General features: G+C 39.6%; 1 protein-coding gene across 1 annotated transcript in view; it reads left to right on the top strand.

Annotated features, from left to right (window-relative positions):
* The first annotated feature begins 8,872 nt into the window (after positions 1-8,872).
* Positions 8,873-21,760, top strand: part of LOC126513495 (putative zinc finger protein 735) — a 22,496-nt gene continuing 9,608 nt past the window's right edge. Inside the window, exons 1-4 of the mRNA XM_050161904.1 lie at positions 8,873-8,908; positions 9,915-9,923; positions 11,795-11,857; positions 13,647-13,721. Of these exons, the coding sequence (XP_050017861.1) occupies positions 8,873-8,908; positions 9,915-9,923; positions 11,795-11,857; positions 13,647-13,721 (183 nt within the window). The remainder of the gene's footprint in view (positions 8,909-9,914; positions 9,924-11,794; positions 11,858-13,646; positions 13,722-21,760) is intronic.

Here is a 21,760-nt window from a genome sequence, read left to right as displayed (position 1 = left end):
CCCCTGGCCTGGTGGGTAGGAAAAGGGAAGCTACAGAATTTGGTCTTGGGATCTGACTTTTGGCAGATCTGACAGGAGGCAGTGATAACCTTTAGGAACTTTATGTCCTCAGGGGTGGGTTGGAGGTGAGCCCTAACAAAATGAAGTAGAGCTTTGTTATTAGGATGAAAGAGCTGATGTAGGTAGCTCAGGATCTGTTGGGTGTCAGGGGGTGTCTCTGAGAATGTGGGCTGTACTGTAAGGACTCCCTGCAGTGATTGAGGTAGATCTGGGCTTTGGAATGCTGCTGTTTTAGCTGCTCGGTCAGCACAATTATTTCCCTTGGAAATAATGGAACTGTCAGTCTGATGAGACTGACAGTGAATAATTCCTATAGCTTTGGGGAGATGGGAGGCTTTTTAAGAGGTCCATAATGTAACCTGAGTTAGTTATGGATCCTCCTTTTGTCATAAGAAGCCCGCGCTCCTTCCAGGTAGCTGCATGGGACAGGAGGATATGAAAGGCATATTTAGAGTCTGTGTAAACATTTGAAGATTGTCCCTTCACTAACTGAAAGGCACGGGTGAGAGCTATCAGCTCAGCCTGTTGACTAGTGGTATGGGCAGGGAGTGCCCGTGCCTCCACTATCTCAGTATCTGATACTATGGCATAGCCTGCTCTACGGGTCCCATAACATAAAAAGGAGCTGCCATCTGTATACCAGATATAAGTGGCCTGGGACAGTTTGCCGTCCTGTATATGTGAGAGGTAGGGTAGTAAGTCCTCTAGGATCTCAATGCAGGAGTGAGATGGGGAATCATTAACATTTGGTTGCGGTAGGAGATTTGAAATATTAAAGGTTGGGCAGCATTGAAAACTGAGTGTGGCATCTTCTACCAGTGCCACCTGGAGGGAAAGAACTCAGAAAAAAGGTAAGGTTTGTAAGCCTTTGTAAGTTAAGAGGTGGGACAAATTATGGTGGGAGAAGACAGTGATAGGCGACCCAAAGGTTAGTTTCTTTGACTCACAAATAAGAAACTCAGCAGCCACCAAGGCACGTATGCAGGGTGCCCAGCCCTGAGTAGTAAGGTCCATCTTCTTTTACAGGTATCCTACAGGTGCAAAAGAAAGTCCCAGTTGATGTGCTAAGACCCCAAGGGCATATCCCTCCTTCTATGCTACATAAAGAGAAAAAGGGTGAGTTAAATCTGGAAGATGAAAAGCTGGAGCCTGGATAAGGACCTGTTGGAGTTTCTGGAAGGGTTTGGTAACAGGATGGAGAGGGGGCTCATGGAAAGAGCCGAGAGCTGCTTCATATAGGGGGTGGGTGAGGAGAGAAAAGGAGGGGATCCAGGAATGCAGGAAGCCAGCCACTCTCAGGAATGATAAAAACCTCTTCTTTGGTGGAAGGAATTGCAAGAGATTAAATTAGTTTTTTTCTGTCAAGAGTGATAGCCTTGTGGGTTGGGGTTATAGTTAATCCCAAATAAATGACCTGAGTAGTAGACAGTTGAGCTTTAGAAGGTGAGACTCTATAGCCCCTTTGGATAGGAAATGTAAAAGGGCAGAGGTATCCGTCTTGCTAATCTCCAATGATGGGCTGAAAAGTAAAATATTGTCCACAAACTGTATGAGCCCGGATTTAGGGAGAGACAGTAAGAGCAGGTCAGAATCCAGAGCCTGGCCAAACAGGTGTGGGCTGTTCTGGAATCCGTGGGGAAGGACAGTCAAGGTGAGCTCTGTGGGAAAATTAGTGTCAGGATCAGTCCAGGTGAAGATGAAGATGTTTTGAGATTGAGGGCTGAGAGGAATAGAGAAAAAGGCATCCTTGAGGTCTAGAACTGAGAAGTGGATGGTTCCTGGAGGAATATTAGATAGAAGGGTAAAAGGATTAGGGATGAGTGGGTGAAGAGGAACAACTGCTGAGTTAATGAGCTGGAGGTCTTGAACCAGATGATGAGTTCCATTAGATTTTTTAACAGCAAGTATAGGGGTATTAAAAGGAGAAGAGGTGGGGCAAAGCAGCTTTTTCTTAAAAGGTGAGAAATAATAGGCTTAAGTCCCTTAAGGCTCTGGAAAGAGAGAGGGTTTTGAGCTTGGGTAATATATTTGGTAGGATCCTGTAATTGAATAACAATGGGGGAATGGTGTTTAGCGAAGGAGGGGTTTTGGGTGTCCCAGACCTGAGGGTCCACCTGGGAGGCTGGTAGAGGAAAAGATGCATTAGTGTCAGAAGGTTGGGGAGCTAGGAGAAAGAGGAACAGTGCTACCGGTGAGTCTGGAGTAAGATGAATGGGAGGAGCAAAAGAAATGGAGGCCCCTACCTTTGTTAAAAAATCACGTCCCATGAGGGGTACTGGAAAAGTTGGCATAACTAAAAAATGAATGAGTGAGATAAATGCCTCTAAACACACAATTGAGTGGTGGAGTCTGTTGAGGTAAATAAGGCTGTCCCTCTACCCCAACAATAGGGGAGCTAGGAGAGGTAGTCCCCCAAAATTCCCTCAGTACCGAGTACATTGCTCCAGTATCCAAGAGGAAGGAGATGAGCTGTCCTGATACCGTAATAAACACCCATGGCTCCTGATTACAGATGGCAGTGGTGATCGGGCTAAGGGAGCCCAGCACCTTCAGTCATCCAGGGCCAAGCCCAATAGGTCAACTTGGGAATTCTCCGGGTCTGATACCTCCATGACACTATGAACACGAGGACAATCTACTCACCAGTGACCTTTCCTGTGACACCTTGGACAAGGTCTCCTAGGACTAAGATGAGGACTAGGGCATCCTTGGGCCCAGTGACCCGTTTTACTACATTTGAAACACGGACCTGGCAGTTCTCATGCCCCAGGAGGCGGGGGAGCAGCACGAATGGCACAGATCGGGCTGTCTTTCACCTCGGCCAGTCGGGTGGCTGTGCCTACCACGTGGCAGTGATTGCGGGCTTTGTCATTTCTCGCATGGTGCACCTTATAAGCCATGTCTAGAACTTCTGCCTGTGGGGTTAAAGGGCCTTTCTCCAAATGCCTAAGTTAGGCTCTAATGTCTGAGTAGCACTGATTAAAGAAGTGGGTCATTAATAACTGCCTGCCTTCAGTGGTTTCTGGATCTAGGTTAGTGTACTGTAACAGAGCCTTTGTAAGGCGTTCCAAAAATGCAGAAGGTTCTCCTTCGTATCCTGGATAATCTCTTAGAGTTTAGCATAATTTACTGGCTTGAGGGCAGCCTTACAAAGGCCTGCCAGGAGACAAATCAAAAATAGGTCTCTGGCCAAAATCCCACCTGGACTGTTATACTTCAAATGTGGTCTTGCTCTGGGACTGCCTCTGCCCCAGGAGGGTGGGAGGCAAAAGTCTGGTGAACCTCATCTGCATGTTGTCTGACCTGCTCCCAAGCTCACCTGTGCTCCTCAGGAAGTAGGTTATTAGATAGAATCATAAAGATGTCATGGAAAGTGTGATTATAAGATTGAGTAAGATATTGGAATTGTTTTATGAAAGTGGTAGGATTAGACGTATAGGAACCCAGTAACTTTTCTATATGGGAGAGTTCTGATAGAAAAAAAAAGAACATATACCCTGACCAATCTCCATCTATGCCAGCCACCTCTTGCAACGGCAGGACAGTGGCAGGCTTGGCTTGGTTAGGATTAGATTCCATAGCAGCACGTGAACATGTGAGAGGAGGGGTAAAGGAGGGTGCCAGGGCAGGGCAGCTGCTGCAGCCAGGCACTGGAGAGGAAGGGGAACTTGACAAGGCTTTGGGAGACTGAGGAGGTGGGGAAGGCTGGGAGGGAGAGGAATTTGGTGAGGTTTCTGGACACCGAGCAGGCCAGGAGGGACAGGAAGGAGAGAAATTTGGCAATGTTTCTGGAGACCAAGCAGGCCGGGAGGGGAGGGAAGGAGAGGAATTTGGTGAGGCTTTTAGAGACTGAGCAGTTGGGAAGAGGCGGGAGGGGTAGTTTCCCGAGCCCAGAAAGGTGGAGGTTCAATAGCTGGGTCCATAGCAGAAGTGGAGCTTCTTCAAGAGCAGATGACATAGCTAGAAACATGTGTACAGGTGAACAGTGAGCAAGGACAGAGGGGTCAACCTTAGAGCTTACATAGAAAAAAGCCTGGATATATAAGATTTCTTTCCATTTGCCTGTGTGCTGGCAATAATTTGATAATTCCCATAAAATGTCGGGATCAAAGGTGCCATTAGGTGGCCATTTACAATTTCCCTCTAAATTATATTGGGGACATATTTGTGAACAAAGACAGATGACTTTGGAGGTCTGTAAGTAAGGCATTAAAGCATAAGGTTGTAGGGCCGCTAAAAGGGGTCCCAGTGGGAAGGCCGGATTGATAGGCTTGGAAGGCTTGCCCCCATGGTCAAGGCCATGAAAACCCATTAAGCAGCAGCACCTCAAAGCCTACAATGAGACTGTCTCCCTGTTTAGGCAAGATGCAGATTGATGCAAACACTCATGACAAGTGGGTGAGCATCCTTGGTCCATGAGTGGAGTGCTATGGCCTAGCTGGATCTGGTCAGATGACTCAGAAACCAGGGAGGCTGGGGGGGGGGGGGCTCTCTGAGCAGTGGTTACAACAAAAGGAGAAAAGAAAAGAAATTAAAAAAGAAAAAGATCTCAATAAAAATAAAAAAAATGAAAAAAAAAAAAAGAAAAAGAGTAAGAACTGAAGGACCCTGGTCCTTCAGCTGCTGGTGAGCTGGGGGCTGGCCACTGGCCACGCCGTCCCAAACACGAGCTTAAAGAAAGGGAGCAAGTCGAATTTGAGTGTCAGCAAAGAGAACAACTAAGGCCCTGAAGGCCCGCGGTTGGGAGTAGTTCTTCATCTCTAGGAACACTGGAGGGTTGTCAGGAGCTCAAGGGTCAATTCCTCAGGTTGAAAGAGACGGTTAAGCTGGTAGTGACTTTAAAACATTACATTTAAGTATATTCTCAAAATTTGGAGGAGAGAGCAAAGAGAATGATGATGGCATGATTGAAATAATCTGTATTCACCAGCCTCTCTGGAAAGTTCTACCAAAAAGGGTCAAGAATCTCTACCTTATCGTGAAAGTCATCACATTAGATCGCTTACATTTTTAGAAGCAGTTTCTTTAATAAAAAAAATACAACTAAAATTTTAAAACATGTTTTATTCTACAGGGAAATTAGAAAAACCCAAAACTGGATTATATTTATTAATTAAACATTTGTTAGAGTTTTCCCAACTATTAATTACATTTGTAACAAGTCATTCAGTTTAGATGAGCATGAGAAGTCTTTTCTCAATCAAATGAGACTGAAAAAAATCATAGCGTTCCTAGGTTTGAAAAGCCTTACACATATCATGATGTTATTAAAACTTTTTCTAGGAACTCTAGGAAGAATAGTTGGTATGGGAGGTCCTTATGCATGTGTTGCTTTTATTTGTTAATGAATAAAGAAGCTGTTTTGATCATTGGCTTGGCAGAATAGACCTAGGTTAGGAAAGTGAAACTGACTGCTGAGAGAAAGAAAGTGGGGTTGAGGAGAAGCCATGTAGTCACCAGAGACAGATGCTGAAACTTTACCCTGTAAGTTACAGCTTCATGGAGAATAATAGATTAATGGAGATAGGTTAATTTAGGATATGTTAGCCAGAAATAAGTTTAAGCGACTGGTCAAACGGAATTGAAAATAGTACAGTTTCTGTGTGATTATTTTGGGGTTGAGCATCCAGGAACACACAAGTGGCCTCCTTAATACAGATTGGTATGCCAACATGTGATAACTAAATCCACACAGAAACTGAGAGGATGTGGAAAGGAATTCTAGGCACTAAAATAACCAAGTTTATTTGCATTATTTTCCTGCTGGCAGCATGCTATAGTTGCTTTAAGTGAGGTTTTCCAGGTTCAGTGGTAGCAGAAAAAAAGCTGCACACTTTTGAAATGTTGGCTTTCTGGGCTCAGCTGCCCCCACAAACTCTGGCTCTTTCAGGAGACTGAGCATTTAAATGGGGTATGTGGATAGTGTGCTGCAAGTTACTTAGTGGCAGCATGGGCCACCTGGTTATCAGAGTTGATGTGATGAGGACAGCCCCCATCCAGCAGTTTCAGAGCCATTGCACAGACTCCCACCATGTTGGACGGTGCAGACCAAGCAGGCAGGGCCATATTTGCCCTAGCAATGCTGCCGCTTAGATTTTTAAGAAATTCTTACCATTTTAAGGAGCAGATAAACAATAAAGACAAATTGTGGTGATAAATATATGTATGTAGGCTTGGGAGAGAGAAGAAAAGGATTACAGAGAGTTATAAAAAGGGGAAAATTGTTAAGAAAGATTTAAAGTCTTTAAAGAAACAGAATAAACTTGTAAAAAACTAATACAGTAAGAAAAATGAGCCACATAAAATGGAAAATACACAGAAAGTCTGGATTATGTATACTATAGTGTTTTCTTTGAATTTTTTGGCTGCAGAGAGATATTTAAGGGGCTGCTAAGATAAATCAACAAAATGGTATCTTGACTTCAGAATTTGAGTCTAAGAACATGTTGTTTGGAAAAGAGGCTCCTCATAGAGTTTGTTAGACAATTGGGGAAGAAACGGCTCTTTCCTGGACTGCTTGATGATGTGCTCTATGAACTGGACATGCAGGACCCACAGAGAAATGACTGCTGAACTTGCCTAAAGGTGAGGCTGTCCTTCGATATTCCTGATTTATGAAAAAGTCTGCCATACATTCTGCAAGACACAGAAAAAAGTGACTGACAAACTGCCATTATAGGTGGAACTGTCTTTGAAATTTCCTGCTTCATGGAAAAGTCTTCTGGATACTATGAGCCTTTAGGCTGAAGATGGACACTCCAGTGTTACAGAAGAACTTGGGAGACTGACCAGGCAGCAAAATGTTTTTGTCCATTCTGGAGTTTTGGAAGTTGCTTACAATGCACTTACTGTTTACTTACATAATATTATATCCTTCTGGAGTCATTGATGGAGTTGAATAATACATAGTTATAATTACAGTTTTCCATAGTTATGGTAACAGATAAAGTATATATAAATATTGTAACTGTAATTCTTGCTTAATAACTGTGTTATTATATATAATTTTACTATGTTAAAGTTAAAACCTTCCTTTTTATTTAAACAGAACAGGGGAAATGATGTGGAATTTCCTTCTATATGTTCTGAATACCATTGATTAATCAAGAAACTGTCTTGGCCTGTAATACAGCAAAAGAATAGAGGTAGGCAGGGAAATTAAACTGACTGCTGGTAAAACAAAGGGAGAGCAGAGATGCCATATAGCCATGCCATAAATAGACACTGGAATGTCACCTGGTAAATCACAGTCACATGGCAATACACAGATTCATAGAAATAGATTAAATTAATGTGTAAGAGCTAGCAATAAAAAGCTAGAGCTAATAGGCCAAGCAGTGATTTAATTAATATAGTTTTGTGTGACTATTTTGGGAATCTGGGCTTCTAGGAAATGAACAAATGACCTCCTACAACAAATAGTTATGAGAATTCTCATCTTGAAGGGACAGGTTCCCAAAACCCTAAATGACAGTATGTTTTTACTTAGTGTTTATAAACAAAAAGAAGGCTGATTCCCTAAGAGCCAATACATAAATGATAAGTTTAAGGAGACTTTTGATTATAATACAGAATTCTTATTTTTCCAGCATGACCAGAAACAAAAAGCATTATATAAAGAATCAAAATGATGCGAGACAAAACACCTATAAGTAATGTGGAAAGTGCTTTAAAAGATGTACATGCCTCACTAGGAACAAGAGACTTAATCCCAAAGAAAAGGCATACAAATGCAAAAATTGTGGCAAGTCATTTACCCATCATGCAAATCTTAAAGCTCACCAGAGAATCCATACTAGTGAGAAACTTTACAGATGTCAAGAATGTGGCAAGTCTTTTACCTAGGTCGCAATTCTTCATACTCATCACAGAATCCAAACTGGTGAGAAACCTTATAAATGTCAATAATGATGCAAGGTCTTTTTCTTTCACAGAAATCTTCAAGATCACCAGAGAATCCATACTGGTGAGAAACCTTACAAATGTCAAGCATGTGGCATGTCCTTTTCCAATTTCTTAACTCTTCAAACTCATCAAAGATTTCATACTGGTAAGAAGCTTTAGAGATGTCAAGCATGTGGCAAATCCTTTGCCAAGGTCTCAACTCTTCAAACTCATGACAGAATTCATAGTGGTGAGAAATCTTAGAGATGTCAGGAATGTGGGAAGTCCTTTAATACATAGTCAAATCTTAGAAAGCAGCAAAAAACCATGTGATGAATATATTTCACAAAATATCTTAGTATAGCTCAAATTACTTCTCTCTACCAATCTTCATACATTGAAGAACTTATTACATAGACTGACATACTTCAAGGACTTTTCAAAGTTTAGTCAATACTTAGCTTGACAGTTCTTATAAATTTAGAAACATTGTATCTAGATTTGAACTTTATAGTCATCATATATTGGTTGTAAACTGAATCGTTTATGCATTATTGTTATGGTCACAATTATTCAAACATCAGCTATTTTGAATAAATATTTCTAGTAGGATTGAAGTAAGCAATAATAATTCTTGACTGTATGTCAAGAGATAATATATTAAAGAAGTAGACAACGTCAAATTCTTTCAGATTTTGATGGATATTTTAGTTCCTTGGTATATTGTTTCTATGTAATGTGATTATATTCTATATAAATGCAAATTTTGATTTTCTTGAAATTATTTGTGATTTCACATAAATATCAGCTTGTTTTAAACTTCATGTGTTTAAAAGTTTAAACAAACAAGCAATAGTAAATGTTTGAATAAATGATTGAGGTTAAAGTTCACAGAGCGCTACTACATAGAAAGCTGCAAGGAAACTAGATGACCATAGAGACAGAAATGGAAAGAAAATCCAAGGTAAGAAAAGCTCAGGGTAGGAGCAAATCACTGTTAGAATTTTAAAAGACAAGAGAAACAAATAAGACCATCCTGCCAATGGGACATTAGGTGGCAGTCAAACAAAGTCTAAATTATACTTCAGATTTTGCACTGTGACAATGTCCTCCCTACATACAATCTGCAATGACTCACTTTCTAACATGGTCTAACATCCACGTGAAATAATAAGGTATCTGATGGTCTTTACCAGTTTCCTCGGTACAATAAAATAGGTAAAATGCTATTGTGTGAATCCTAACATCATTAAATGAGCCTGTTCTCTGTAGAAAGAGAACATGGTAAAAATAGAACTTGGTGACTAGTTAGGGCTTCGAAGGAGGGTGAGAGTTCAGGTCTCCCTTACTTCAGTGATTCAGTACAATTTACCCACTGCTGATTACTAGAATAGAGACAACAGCAGACAGAGCAATGGTCAGACAAGATTCAGTGAATGGAGAAGGACATTTATAGTCTATAATGTAAAAATTAGGTAAACAGAGGCCTCAGAAAACACAGCTATTTGGATAGCTACGAAGGGTATGGCTTGTAAAAAAGCATGTGGGTTTAAAAAGATAACCACTCATAAACATAACTTAAACTTAAAATGTTAACTTACACAGAACTCTGAAATATTTAAATAAGAATATCTTAGGCAGAATAGCCAGGGAATCCAGTTGTCCAGATATGGGATTTCCAATAGAATCACATGCTGTTTGTAAAGTCACATGACTAGTATTTCAAGTATGGGAATCACAGACCTTTGGTGTACTAGACTTAAGTAAATGTCTAAGTTGAATTTCTAGATCAATATATTTGATTTATGATGTTATATGCATACAAAGCATATTAGTGCTTCTGTTCTACTGGAAATCCCACAGAGGCCTTTATCATTATTTTTCCATATTATTATTATAGAATAAGCCACCTCATTTATCATAAAGACACATTTGTTATATTTATCAAATTCTTTTTTTTTTCACTTAAGCTCAATGAGGTGAGTGGGAAGGGTCCTGGAAATGGGGAAATGTGGGGCATGTGTATGACTGGGTCCTGTTGTCTAGATGCTCTGTGCAGCCTGGCAGACAATGGATCACAAATGTGTCTCCATTTCCCCCACATGTGAACTCCATTGCTTTTAAAGTTAGAGGAAATTATCCTTAGCTCTTTTCTTTCTGTTGTTATATGATATGGTATCTTCTTCAAATGAGTATCATATTTATGTTTTTGAACTATTTCAGGAATGTTTCTTTTAAATTTTTTAAATTTTTTGATGAGTTCCTTTAGAGACATCCAGTGGGAATCACTCTGCCCATTCATAATTTTCTCATCATTTGTACTGAGGATTCTCATGAAGGTAGAGAGAGAGGGACTGTCATAGTCACCTTCATATTTTTTTCTTTATTTCTAATTCCAAAGTTGGTCACTACAGGAGGGAGTACAGAGTGTTAATTTGGTTGGGTTTCCCACAGTAGTTCTTCTCCTTTGTGTGCTTGTTTTTAAATTTAGCATGCATTTTAAAGTCAAAAGTAAAACATTTCTAATATTTAAGAGTTAAACATTCAGTTATTTTCAGTCTGTGTCAAATCACTAGGCTATCTTTAAAAACTGAAAATAATTTGCATTCTCTAAAAGTGAACTAAAAATCATGAGTCTGTGACCTTAATTGTGTCAGTGTTGTTTTGAATATACTTACGTTATGGTGTGTCATGTATCCAAAAACATAAATTAGATGAGTTTTAACATGTGAAAACAATTCTCACATTCAAAGATTTTACCTATGAGTTTCCTCAGAGAATTTATAATATTGTACCCTGGGAGTGTTTATTAAACAATGACTTTTCCCACAAATCCATGATTATTATATCTCAAATAACTATCTTGACAACAAATAATATGGGAGGAAATGTTTTTGAAGTATCTTATAGGACTTTTACTGTGTTTTAATAATTTAACTTAAGTATTTTTTTAAATTTTAGCATGATTACAGAATTTTTCTCATGAATAATCTCTCAAGGGTGAATGCCATTCCTTGCTTTTAATAGTACATGTTAGATCACAGACAGTGAAGAGAGCTATTTACTGTGTCAAATATCTAGAAACACGTGTTTATACACATGCAGCTGCTTCTGAGTAAGAGAAGAAGCAGTTGATAGTAAAGCTTTGGGGACAACAATTGATGATAAATCCATTACACGTATTACACTGGGAAACATAAGTAAATTATCCAAACAATAGAGACTATCAAATTGTCAGAAAGATCAAATGTGATGGCAAAAGAGTTCAGCATCAGTGTAAAGCATTTTTAAATGGTCAGGGAGGAGAGACAAACAAATAAAAACTCTGTACAAAGGACAGAAAGAATCAGGCACAAGGAACAGAATTTTTTTTCAAACCATAATCTGTGGTTTTGTTGTGCATGTACATGGTCTCTCTGTGCTACATCAGGTTCTAATGCAGTCTACTGTCTCGTTGTGACAGTGAAATAAGTCAGCAGAGTGAAACCCGAACTTCAAAGGTTCCATTCATATGTACTAGGCGTCCTTCTTTGCCTATCCCCACATCCTTCATACATAGCTCTTTGTTACTTATTTTAAGTAAAAAGATGGTTCCTAACATCCTTATGGGAATTGTGAAAAGCTCAGTATTTGCTTTTCATATCAGAATATATGAGTCCATAAGAATCTACCAGAACATACTGTTGTAATATGCTACATGCTTAATGATCAATGTCTAGTGTTGAATCATTTTGAACTCTACTGCTTCCATTAAATGATGCTGAAACTACTTGCAGTTCTCTCAGAATTTTAAAGTCACAAACAACTGTATCTTGAAATAAAATTTCTTTCACTTGTGCTTCATTCTCAGCTTCTATTTGTTAATCTAATTGGAAGCCCCGACATCTTTGTGAACCTTGCCAGTAAAACCAAGGTAGAGGTTATGAGAAGCTTCATAAGATTTTGATCTCCATTGGAGTTCAGCTTTCCTTCCCTCACTGCTGCTTTACCTTGGTTGAGTACAACAGGCCAGGGCAGCGAAGATCTCACTGCTGAGCAGACCACTTGAACTCAGCAAGGGAGAAACTCAGCATTTTATTTTTTTTTAAAAAAAAAATTTTATTGAGAAAAAGGAAAAAAAAGTTTCTGCCTCCTCCCAGCCTCCCATTTCCCTCCCCCTCCTCCCACCCTTTACCCCCTCCCATCACTCCACTCTCCCTCCCTCTCCAATCCAAAGAGCAGTCAGGGTTCCCTGCCCTGTGGAAAGTCAAAGGTCCTTCCCCCTTCGTCCATGTCTAGGAAGGTGAATATCCAAACTGGCTTGGCTCCCACAAAGCCAGAACATGAAATAGGATCAAAACCCCGTGCCATTGTCCTTGGCTTCTCATCAGCCCTCATTGTTCGTCATGTTCAGAGAGTCCGGTTTTATCCCATGCTTTTTCAGTCACAGTCCAGCTGGCCTTGGTGAGCTACCAATAGATCAGCCCAACTGTCTCAGTGGGTGGGTGCACCCCTCATGGTCCTGACTTCTTGCTCATGTTCTCCCTCCTTCTGCTCCTCATTGGGACCTTGGGAGCTCAGTCCGGTGCTCCAGTGTGGGTCTCTGTCTCTATCTCCATCCATCACCAGATGAAGATTCTATGATGATATGCAAGATATTCGTCAGTATTGCTATAGGATAGGGTCATTTCAGGTTCCCTATCCTCAGCAGCCCAAGGAACTAACTGGGGACATCGCCTTGGGCTCCTGGGAGCCCCTCTAGGTTCAAGTCTCTTGCCAAACCTAAGGTGGTTCCCTTAACTAAGATTTGTGCTTCCCTGCTTTATCCCAATCATCCTGTTTCCCCAAGTTCCACCCATCGTCCCCTTCTCACGTTTCTCTCCCCATCTCCCCTTACCCCCATCCCACCCCACCCCCAAGATCCCAATATTTTTCCCCGGCAATTTTGTCTACTTCCCGTAGCCAGGAGGAAAACTATATGTTTTTCTTTGGGTTCACCTTCTTATTTAGCTTCTTTAGGATCACCAATTATAGACTCCGTGACCTTTATTTATGGCTAGAATCCAAATATGAGTGAATACATCCCATGTTCATCTTTTTGGGTCTGGCTTACCTCACTCAGGATAGTGTTTTCTATTTCCATCCATTTGCATGCAAAATTAGAGAAGTCATTGTTTTTTACCGCAGCGTAGTACTTTAATGTGTATATATTCCACACTTTCTTCATCCATTCTTCCATTGAAGGACATCTAGGTTGTTTCCAGGTTCTGGCTATTACAAATAATACTGCTATGAACATAGTTGAACAAATGCTTTTGTCATATGAAAGGGCATCTCTTGGGTATATTCCCAAGAGTGGTATTGCTGGGTCCAGGGGTAGGTTGATCTGCTTACAGGCGCCTGGGCCTGTAAGCAGGGCGCTGGCCTGTTGTGTCTCTTGTCTGTGCGATCTATTAAAGGACTCCCTTGTGGGCCAAATATATACATATATGTGTGTGTGCACATATACATATATATATATATATGAGTCCATAAGAATGTATCAGAACATACTGTGGTAATATGCTACATGCTTAATGAACAAAGTCTACTGTTAAAGCATTTTGAACTCTACTGCTTCCATTCAAAGAAGCCAAAAATACTTGCAGTTCTTTCAAAATTTCAAAGTCACAAACAACTGTATCTTGAAATAAAATTGCTTTCACTTGTGCTTCATTCCACAGCTTCTATTTGTTAATCTAATTAGCAGCCCCGACATCTTTGTGAACCTTGCCAGGAAAAACAAGGTAGAGGTTATGGTAAGCTTCATAAGGGTTTGATCTCCATTGGAGTTTAGCTTCCCTTTCCCCACTGCTGCTTTGCCTTGGTTGAGTACAACAGGCCAGTGCAGCCCATGATCTCACTGGATAACTTGACTACTGACCAGACCACTTGAACTCAGCAAGGGAGAAACTCAGCATTTTAATCTATCTTGTTTTCCTGAGTATCTGTTTAACCAAGCCAGGAGTAAATACTCCCTGATTTCTGAGGCTCTGCAGATGGTGAGTGTGCGTGTAGCAGGTGAATGGTATTTAGTGATACTTTTTTAAAAAGTAGCTCCTCTAGAGAGAATCCAGGAACAGAAGCTCAGAAGAGATGGCTGGTTCTATAGTAAGTATGTCTCTGCACAGCAGCTATGTTCAATTTCTTCTACAAAGTTGATATATTTATGTTGCACATTTTCTCTTCTTCTCATAGTCTTGCCTAAGGAGTTTATTTCTTTTGATATTCGCGTGTCTGTGCTAAATTATGACAGTTATGTTTGAGTCTTTAAATATATACTATTTACACGGTGTCAAATTCCCACTGTTTTGTTTTTTTTTCTTGCCTGCTCAATTTTTTTCAGGACATAGATCCTCAATGAACTGATGATGCTTATCATTGGTGATTCCATTGTGACTGAGGAATATTGTCATTTCTTGCTGCCCAGATCCTCCAGAGACCAACTCACATCCTCATATAAAGACAGATAATGCAAATATATGGCATGACTTCTGCCCGGGGCTTTCTTAGTTTATGTAAAATGCATGTTCATTCACATGAAATGCATAGCCTAGCATAACTTTTTCTGTTATGAGAAAATAGATTTAGGAATGGCATAGTCTTGTGGAAAACAGAACTACATATATGGAATTCACTTGAGTATCTGGAATGTGGCAGACATACGTAGTTTATGTGTAGCATAAAATTGATGCTGTTGTATTCACACCACAGTTTCCATGCGTTATTCCTTGGGCAATCACTATCCCAGCAATAATGATGTGACTCTGTGTGAAAAGCTGTCATCAGTTTATCTTAATGTATTGATGTTGACTTCATTCACCTGTATTTGGTTCTCTGTGACAATGTCTACCACTTCAGAGATTATTAGTTTGGTTGTTTTGTTCCTGGTTTCATATACAGTGTTTGATTCTGTAGTCAGGATTTAATGGATTCATGTTATCAGCAATAATTATTTTGAAGCATTGCCAAGGGATGAACATAAACTATCACATCTTTTGCAGAAAATGAACTTTTCCCAAATATTTACATTTGATCCCTTGCATCAGAAACTCCCTTGCATGGGATCTCCACACACTTCCTCCAATGAACATGGTTGTTTACATATGAAGATTACAGAAAACTAGGGGTCTATTTATATGTTTTTTTTACTTATCCTTTTATTGAAAACAATTTTCCTTACATAATTTCCTAATTTTGTTTGTCTCATCTCTACTATGCCCAACTCTTCCCCATCATTTTCCCATCCAGATACAATCCCTTTCTTTCTCTCATCATAAGAAAAACTGGCTTGTAAGGTAGAATAATAACAAAAAATATACTATGGTATAGTAAGATAAAAACAAAACTACCACAGAATAATAGAAAAAAAACAATTAGAAGACATATAGCCCAAGAAAAGCCCAAAAAACAGAAAACTCCAAAACACTCAGCTGGAATCTTTAATATTTTATATGTGTGCATGGTGTTTGTGTATGTGTATGTGTGTTTGCATGTGAAAAGATGATTAAAATGTGTAAATAAGATATAATGGGAATAATGCATGTAAAGTTCTGACCTGACAAAATGAGACAAAGAACCGCCAAGATGCTGTTAAATTTGGGGGGGGGGTGTTTTTTTCAAGACAGGGTTTCCATGTAGCTTTGGAGCCTGTCTTGGAAAAAGCTCTTATAGACCAGGCTGGCCTCAAATTCACAGAGATCCACCTGCCTCTGCCCGCTGAGTGCTGTGATTAAATGTGTGTGACACCATAGCCTAGCTCACTGTTGAATTTTCTGAGACTTGGCTTGCAGCACACTTTTGAGAGTAAATTCTTATCTTAGAGACAAATCCTTGAAAAAAACTAAATTTTCATTTTCTGGTTATGGTTATGAATCAGAGATAGCTTCTGGGTTAGGGATCCGTGCATGAGTACACTTCTTATTTCATTTCTAGTACTAAATCAGGTGCATAACTGCATGCCCTGTGTATGCTGCCTCAATTTCTACTAGTTCAAATATCCTTCAATCAAGTTGAGTTAGAAGGCTGTGTGGTGGGGAAGGGTGTGGGGGTATTGGCATTCTCCATCATCTTTGGCTCTTACACACTAGCTTCCTCCTTTTTTAAAATTTTTATTGAAAAACTATCTTTTTTTCATTTCATGTACTAATCCCAGTTGTCCCTCCCTCCCCTCTTCCTATTCTTTCCATGTTACCACCAGTACTCCACCCCATAACTCCTCACAGAGGGTAAGCCATATTGCTTTGAGAAAGGACCAAGTCCTTCATACTCCATCTAGAATGAGCAAGGTATACCTCCTAAGAGAATGGGTTCCAAAAAGTCATTAGAAGCAGTAAGGATAAATCCTGGCCAAATGCCAGTGACCCAGTAGGCCCCAACCATACAAATGTCACCCACATTCATAAGGCCTAACTCAGTCCTCTGCTGGTTCCTTGCCTATCTGGCCAGAGTGGGTGAGCTCCTTTCAGCTCAGCCAAGCTGTTTCAGCAGGTATGCCCATCATGGTCTTGACCTCTTTGCTCCTATTCTCACTCTTCTCACTCTTCAACTGGACTTTGGAAGATCAGCCCAGTGCTCTGCTGTGCATCTGTGCCTGTTCTTCCATCAGTCACTGGACAAAGGTTCTTTGGTGACATTTGAGATCATCATTTATCAGACTACAAGGCAAGACCAGGGAATTTCTTTAGTGGCATTTTTTTTGCTAGCCCCATAAAGGCTCCCACAATTAAGATATCTCTCTCTTTGTTCTCTGTCTCTTTCTTTTCCCAATTTCAACTATCCAGTTACCTCTAGTTCCTTTCCAGCATTCCCTTCTCTCCTCCTCCTCCCCTCCTAACCTCCCTTCTCCTCCCACCCAAATGCTCCCAATTTTCTCAGGAGATCTAGTCTATTTTCCCTTCCCAGAGGGATCTATATATGTTTCTCTTAGGATTCTCTTTGTTAGTTGGCTTCTCTGGGGTCATGGACTATGGGATTTGGTTGTACCTATAATCCACTTATGAGTGAATGCATACCATGCTCATCTTTCTGGGTTTGGGTTACCTCAATCAGGACTGTTTTTCTAGTTTTATCCATTTGCATGCAAATTCCAAGATGCCAATTTCTTTTGCTCCTGAGTACTATTCCAATGTGTAAATGTACCACATTTTCATTATCCAGTCTTTGGTTGAGGAACACCTAGGTTTTTTCCAGTTTCTAGCTATTACAAATAATGCTTCTATGAACATAGTTGAACAAATGCCCATGTAGTATGATTGATCATCCTTTGGAAATATGCCCAAGAGTGGTATTACTGGGTTCTAAGGTAGGTTGAATCCCAATTTTCTGTGAAATTTCCATACTGATTTGCAGTGTGGTTGTAAAAGTTTGCATTCCCTCGAGCAACTGAGGAATGACTGTTCCTCTTACTTTGCATGCTCTCCAGCATAGGCTGTCATTGGTGTTTTTGATCTTAGACATACTGACAGGTATAAGATGGTATCTCAGAGTTGTTTTGATTTGCATTTCCCTGATGGCTAAGAATGTTGAACATTCCGCTAAGTGTCTTTTGGCCATATGAGATTCTTCTATTTAAATTCTTTGTTTAAATCAGTACCCCATTTTTTAATTGGATTATTTAGTATTTTGATGTCTAATTGCTTGGAGTTCTGTATATATTTTGGAAATCAGTCCTCTGTCTGATGTGGGGTTGGTGAAGATATTTTCCCATTTCGTAGGCATCCGTTTTGTCTTATTGACTGTGATTTTTGATTTACAGAGCCTTCTCAGTTTTAGGAGGTCCGATTTATTTATTGTTGCCCTCAGTGTCTGTGCTACTGATGTTATTATATTTAGGAAGTGGTCTCCTGTGCCCTTGCATTAAAAGCTGCTTCCCACTTTTCTTCTATCTGGTTCAGTGTGGTATGATTTATAATGAGGTCTATAAACCATTGGGACTTGAGTTTTGTGCTTGAGGATAGATATGAATCTATTTTCATTCTTCTACATGTTGACATCCAGTTATGCCAGCACGGTTTGTTGAAGATGCTTTTTTTCCCATTGTATAATTTTAACTTCTTTGTTAAAAATTAGGTGTCTTTAGGTCTGTGGATGAATATACAAATCTTCAATTTTATTCCATTGGTCAAACAGTCTGATTTATACCAATACAAGACCATTTCATTATTGTAGCTCTATATTAGAGCTGGATGTCAGGGATGTTGATGCCTCTAGAATTTCTTTATTGTACAGGATTGTTATGGCTATCCAGGGTTTTTTGTTTTTTTCATATGAAGTTTATTATTAATCTTTCAAGGTCTGTAAAGATTTCTTTTGAGATTTTGATGGGGATTGCATTGAATCAATAGATTGCTTTTGGTAGTATTGCCATTTTTATTATGTTGATCCTACCTATACAAGAGCATGGGAGATCTTTCCATTTTCTGGTATCTTCTTCAGTTTCTTTCTTCAGACTTTTAAAGTTCTTGTTGAACAGGTCTTTCCCTTGTTTGGTTAGTGTTACCCACAAGATATTTTATGTTATTTTTGGCTTTTGTGAAGGGTGATATTTCTATGATTTCTTTCTCAGCTTCTTTATCGCTTGTATATAGGGGGCTACTCTTTTTTTCAGTTGATCTTGTATCCTTCAACATTATTGAAGGTAATTTACTCATCTGTAGAAGTTCCCCAGTAAAGTTTTTGGGTCATGTATGTATACTATAATATAATATGCTAATAGCAAAAGTTTGACTTTTTTCAATTTATATCCACTTGATCTCTCTTTGTTGTCTTATTGCTCTAGCTAGAACAATAAGAACTATGTTGAATAGATATAGAAAAACTGGATAACCTTGTCTTGTTTATAATTTTGGTGTAGAATTTTGATGGGACCTTGATGGGAATTGCATTGAATCTATAAATTGCCTTTGGTAGAATTGCCATTTTTACTATGTTGATCCTCCCAATCCAAGAGCAAGGGAGGTCCTTCCATTTTCTGATATCCTCATCAATTTCTTTCTTCAATGCTTTAAAGTTCTTGTCAAATAGATCTTTTACTTCCTTGGTTAGAGTTACCCCGAGATATTTTATGCTGTTTGTGGCTATTGTGAAAGGTGAAGCTTCTCTGATTTCCCTCTCTGCTTCCATATCCTTTGTGTATAAGAGGGCGACTGATTTTTTGGAGTTGATCTTGTATCCTGCCACATTACTAAAGGTATTTATCAGCTGTAAAAGTTTCTTGGTGGAGTTTTGAGGGTCACTTATGTACACTATCATATCATCTGCAAATAACGAAAGTTTAACTTCTTCCTTTCCAAGTCAAATCCCCTTGATCCCCTTATGTTGTCTTATTGCTATTGCTAGAACTTCAAGCACTATGTTGAAGAGGTATGGCGAGAGTGGGTTTCTGAGTTTAGTGTTCCTGAGTTTAGTGGGATGGCTTTGAGTTTCTCTCCGTTTAATTTGATGTTAGCTGTCGGCTTGCTGTATATAGCTTTTATTATATTTAGGTATGACCCTTGTATCCCTAGTCTCTCCAAGACTTTTATCATAAAGGGATGTTGAATTTTGTCAAATGCTTTTTCAGCATCTAATGAAATGATCATATGGTTTTTTTCTTTCAGCTTATTTATATGATGGATTACATTGATAGATTTTCGTATGTTGAACCAGCCCTGCATCTCTGAGATGAAGCCTACTTGATCATAATGGATAATTTTTCTAATGTGTTCTTGGATTCGGTTTACCAGTATTTTGTTGAGGATTTTTGCGTCAATGTTCATGAGTGAGATTGGCCTGTAATTCGCTTTCCTGGTAGAGTCTTTGTGTGGTTTTGGTATCAGAATAACTGTAGTTTCATAATAGGAATTTGGTAATAACTCTTCTGTTTCTATATTGTGAAATACCTTAAGGAGTATAGGTATTAGGTCTTCTTGGAAGTTCTGGTAGAATTCCGCATTGAAACCATCTGGTCCTGGGCTCTTTTTGGTAGGGAGGTTTTTTTTTATAACATCTTCTAATTCTTCGCGACTAACAGGTCTATTTAGATTGTCCACCTGGTCCTGGTTTAACTTTGGTATATGGTATTTATCTAAAAAAAAGTGTCCATTTCTTTTACATTTTCCAGTTTTGTGGCATACAGGCTTTTGTAGTAAGATCTAATGATTCTCTGAATTTCCTCTGTGTCTGTGGTTATGTCCCCCTTTTCATTTGTGATCTTATTAATTTGCATATAATTTGCTGATCTATTGGGAGCTCACCAAGGCCAGCTGGACTGTGACTGAAAAAGCATGGGATAAAACCGGACTCTCTGATCATGGCAAACAATGAGGACTGATGAGAAGCCAAGGACAATGGCATGGGGTTTTGGTCCTACTTCATGTTCCGGCTTGGTGGGAGCCTAGCCAGTTTGGATGTTCACCTTCCTAGACATGGACGGAGCGGGGAGGACCTTGGACTTTTCACAGGGCTGGGAACCCTGACTGCTCTTTGGATTGGAGAGGGAAGGGGAGAGGAGTGGGGGGAGGGGAGAGGAGTGGGGGAAGGGGGAGGGAAATGGGAGGCTGGGAGGAGGCAGAAACTTTTTTTTCCTTTTCTCAATAAAAAAAATAATTTTGGTGTAATCCTTTTGACTTTCTCTCCATTTAATTTGATGTTGGCTGTTGTCTTACTGAGTATTGCTTTTATTATGGTTGGATATGTTACTTGTATCCCTGATCTCTCCAAGTCCTTTATGATAAAGGGGTTTCGAATGCTTTTTCAGCATCTGATGAGATAATCATATGATAATCTTTCAGTTTATTTTTTAGTGGGTTGCATTGATAGATTGTTGTACACTGAAAAATCCCTGCATCCTGCGATGAAACTGACTTGATCATAGTGGATGATTTTTTTATGTGTTCTTGGGTTCAGTTTGCCAGGGTTTTTTTTGTTTTGTTTTGTTTTGTTTTGTTTTGTTTGTTTAGGTTTTCCGAGACAGGGTCTCTCTGTAGCTTTGTAGCCTGTCCTGGAACTAGCTCATGTAGACCAGGCTGGCCTCAAACACAGAGAGATCCATCTGCCTCTGCCTCTAGAGTACTGGAATTAAAGAAGTGCACAGTAATTTATTGAGTATTTTTGGATCAATGTTTATGGGTGGAAATCATCTGTAATTCTCTTTCTTGATTGCATTTTGGTGTGGTTTTGGTATCAGGGTAACTGGAGCCTCAGAATGATGTAGGTGGGTCTACTATCTATCTGTTGCTTTCATTGGTTAATTACTTTCATTGGTTAATTAATAAAGAAACTGCTTGGCCATTTATAGGATAGCAGCTTAGATAGGCGGAGTAGACAGAACAAAATTCTGGGAGGAAGAAGGCAGTGAGCCAGACACCAGGCCTCTCCTCTCCAGGCAGTCTCCATAGCTCTCCTCTCCAAGATGTATGCAGGGTAAGATCTTCCGGTAAACTCTGGAAAGCAGTGTGGCGGTTTCTCAGAAAATTCGCAATCAACTTACCCCTGGACCCAGCAATACCACTCTTGGGAATATACCCAAGAGAGGCCTTATCATACAACAAAAGTATATGCTCTACTATGTTCATAGCAGCAGTGTTTGTAATAGCCAGAACCTGGAAACAACCTAGATGCCCTTCAATTGAAAAATGGATGAAGAAAGTATGGAATATATACATATTAGAGTACTACTCAGCAGTAAAAAACAAGGACTTCTTGAAGTTTGCAGGCAAATGGATGGAAATAGAAAACACTATCCTGAGTGAGGTAAGCCAGACCCAAAAAGAGGAACATGGGATGTACTCACTCATATTTGGTTTCTAGCCATAAA

Source organism: Alexandromys fortis, unplaced genomic scaffold (assembly GCF_014885135.2).
Source record: "Alexandromys fortis isolate MF-2015 unplaced genomic scaffold, M_Fortis_MF-2015_v1.1 scaffold_118, whole genome shotgun sequence".
Taxonomy (NCBI): domain Eukaryota; kingdom Metazoa; phylum Chordata; class Mammalia; order Rodentia; family Cricetidae; genus Alexandromys; species Alexandromys fortis.
This window is presented reverse-complemented; position numbering and strand designations above follow the sequence as displayed.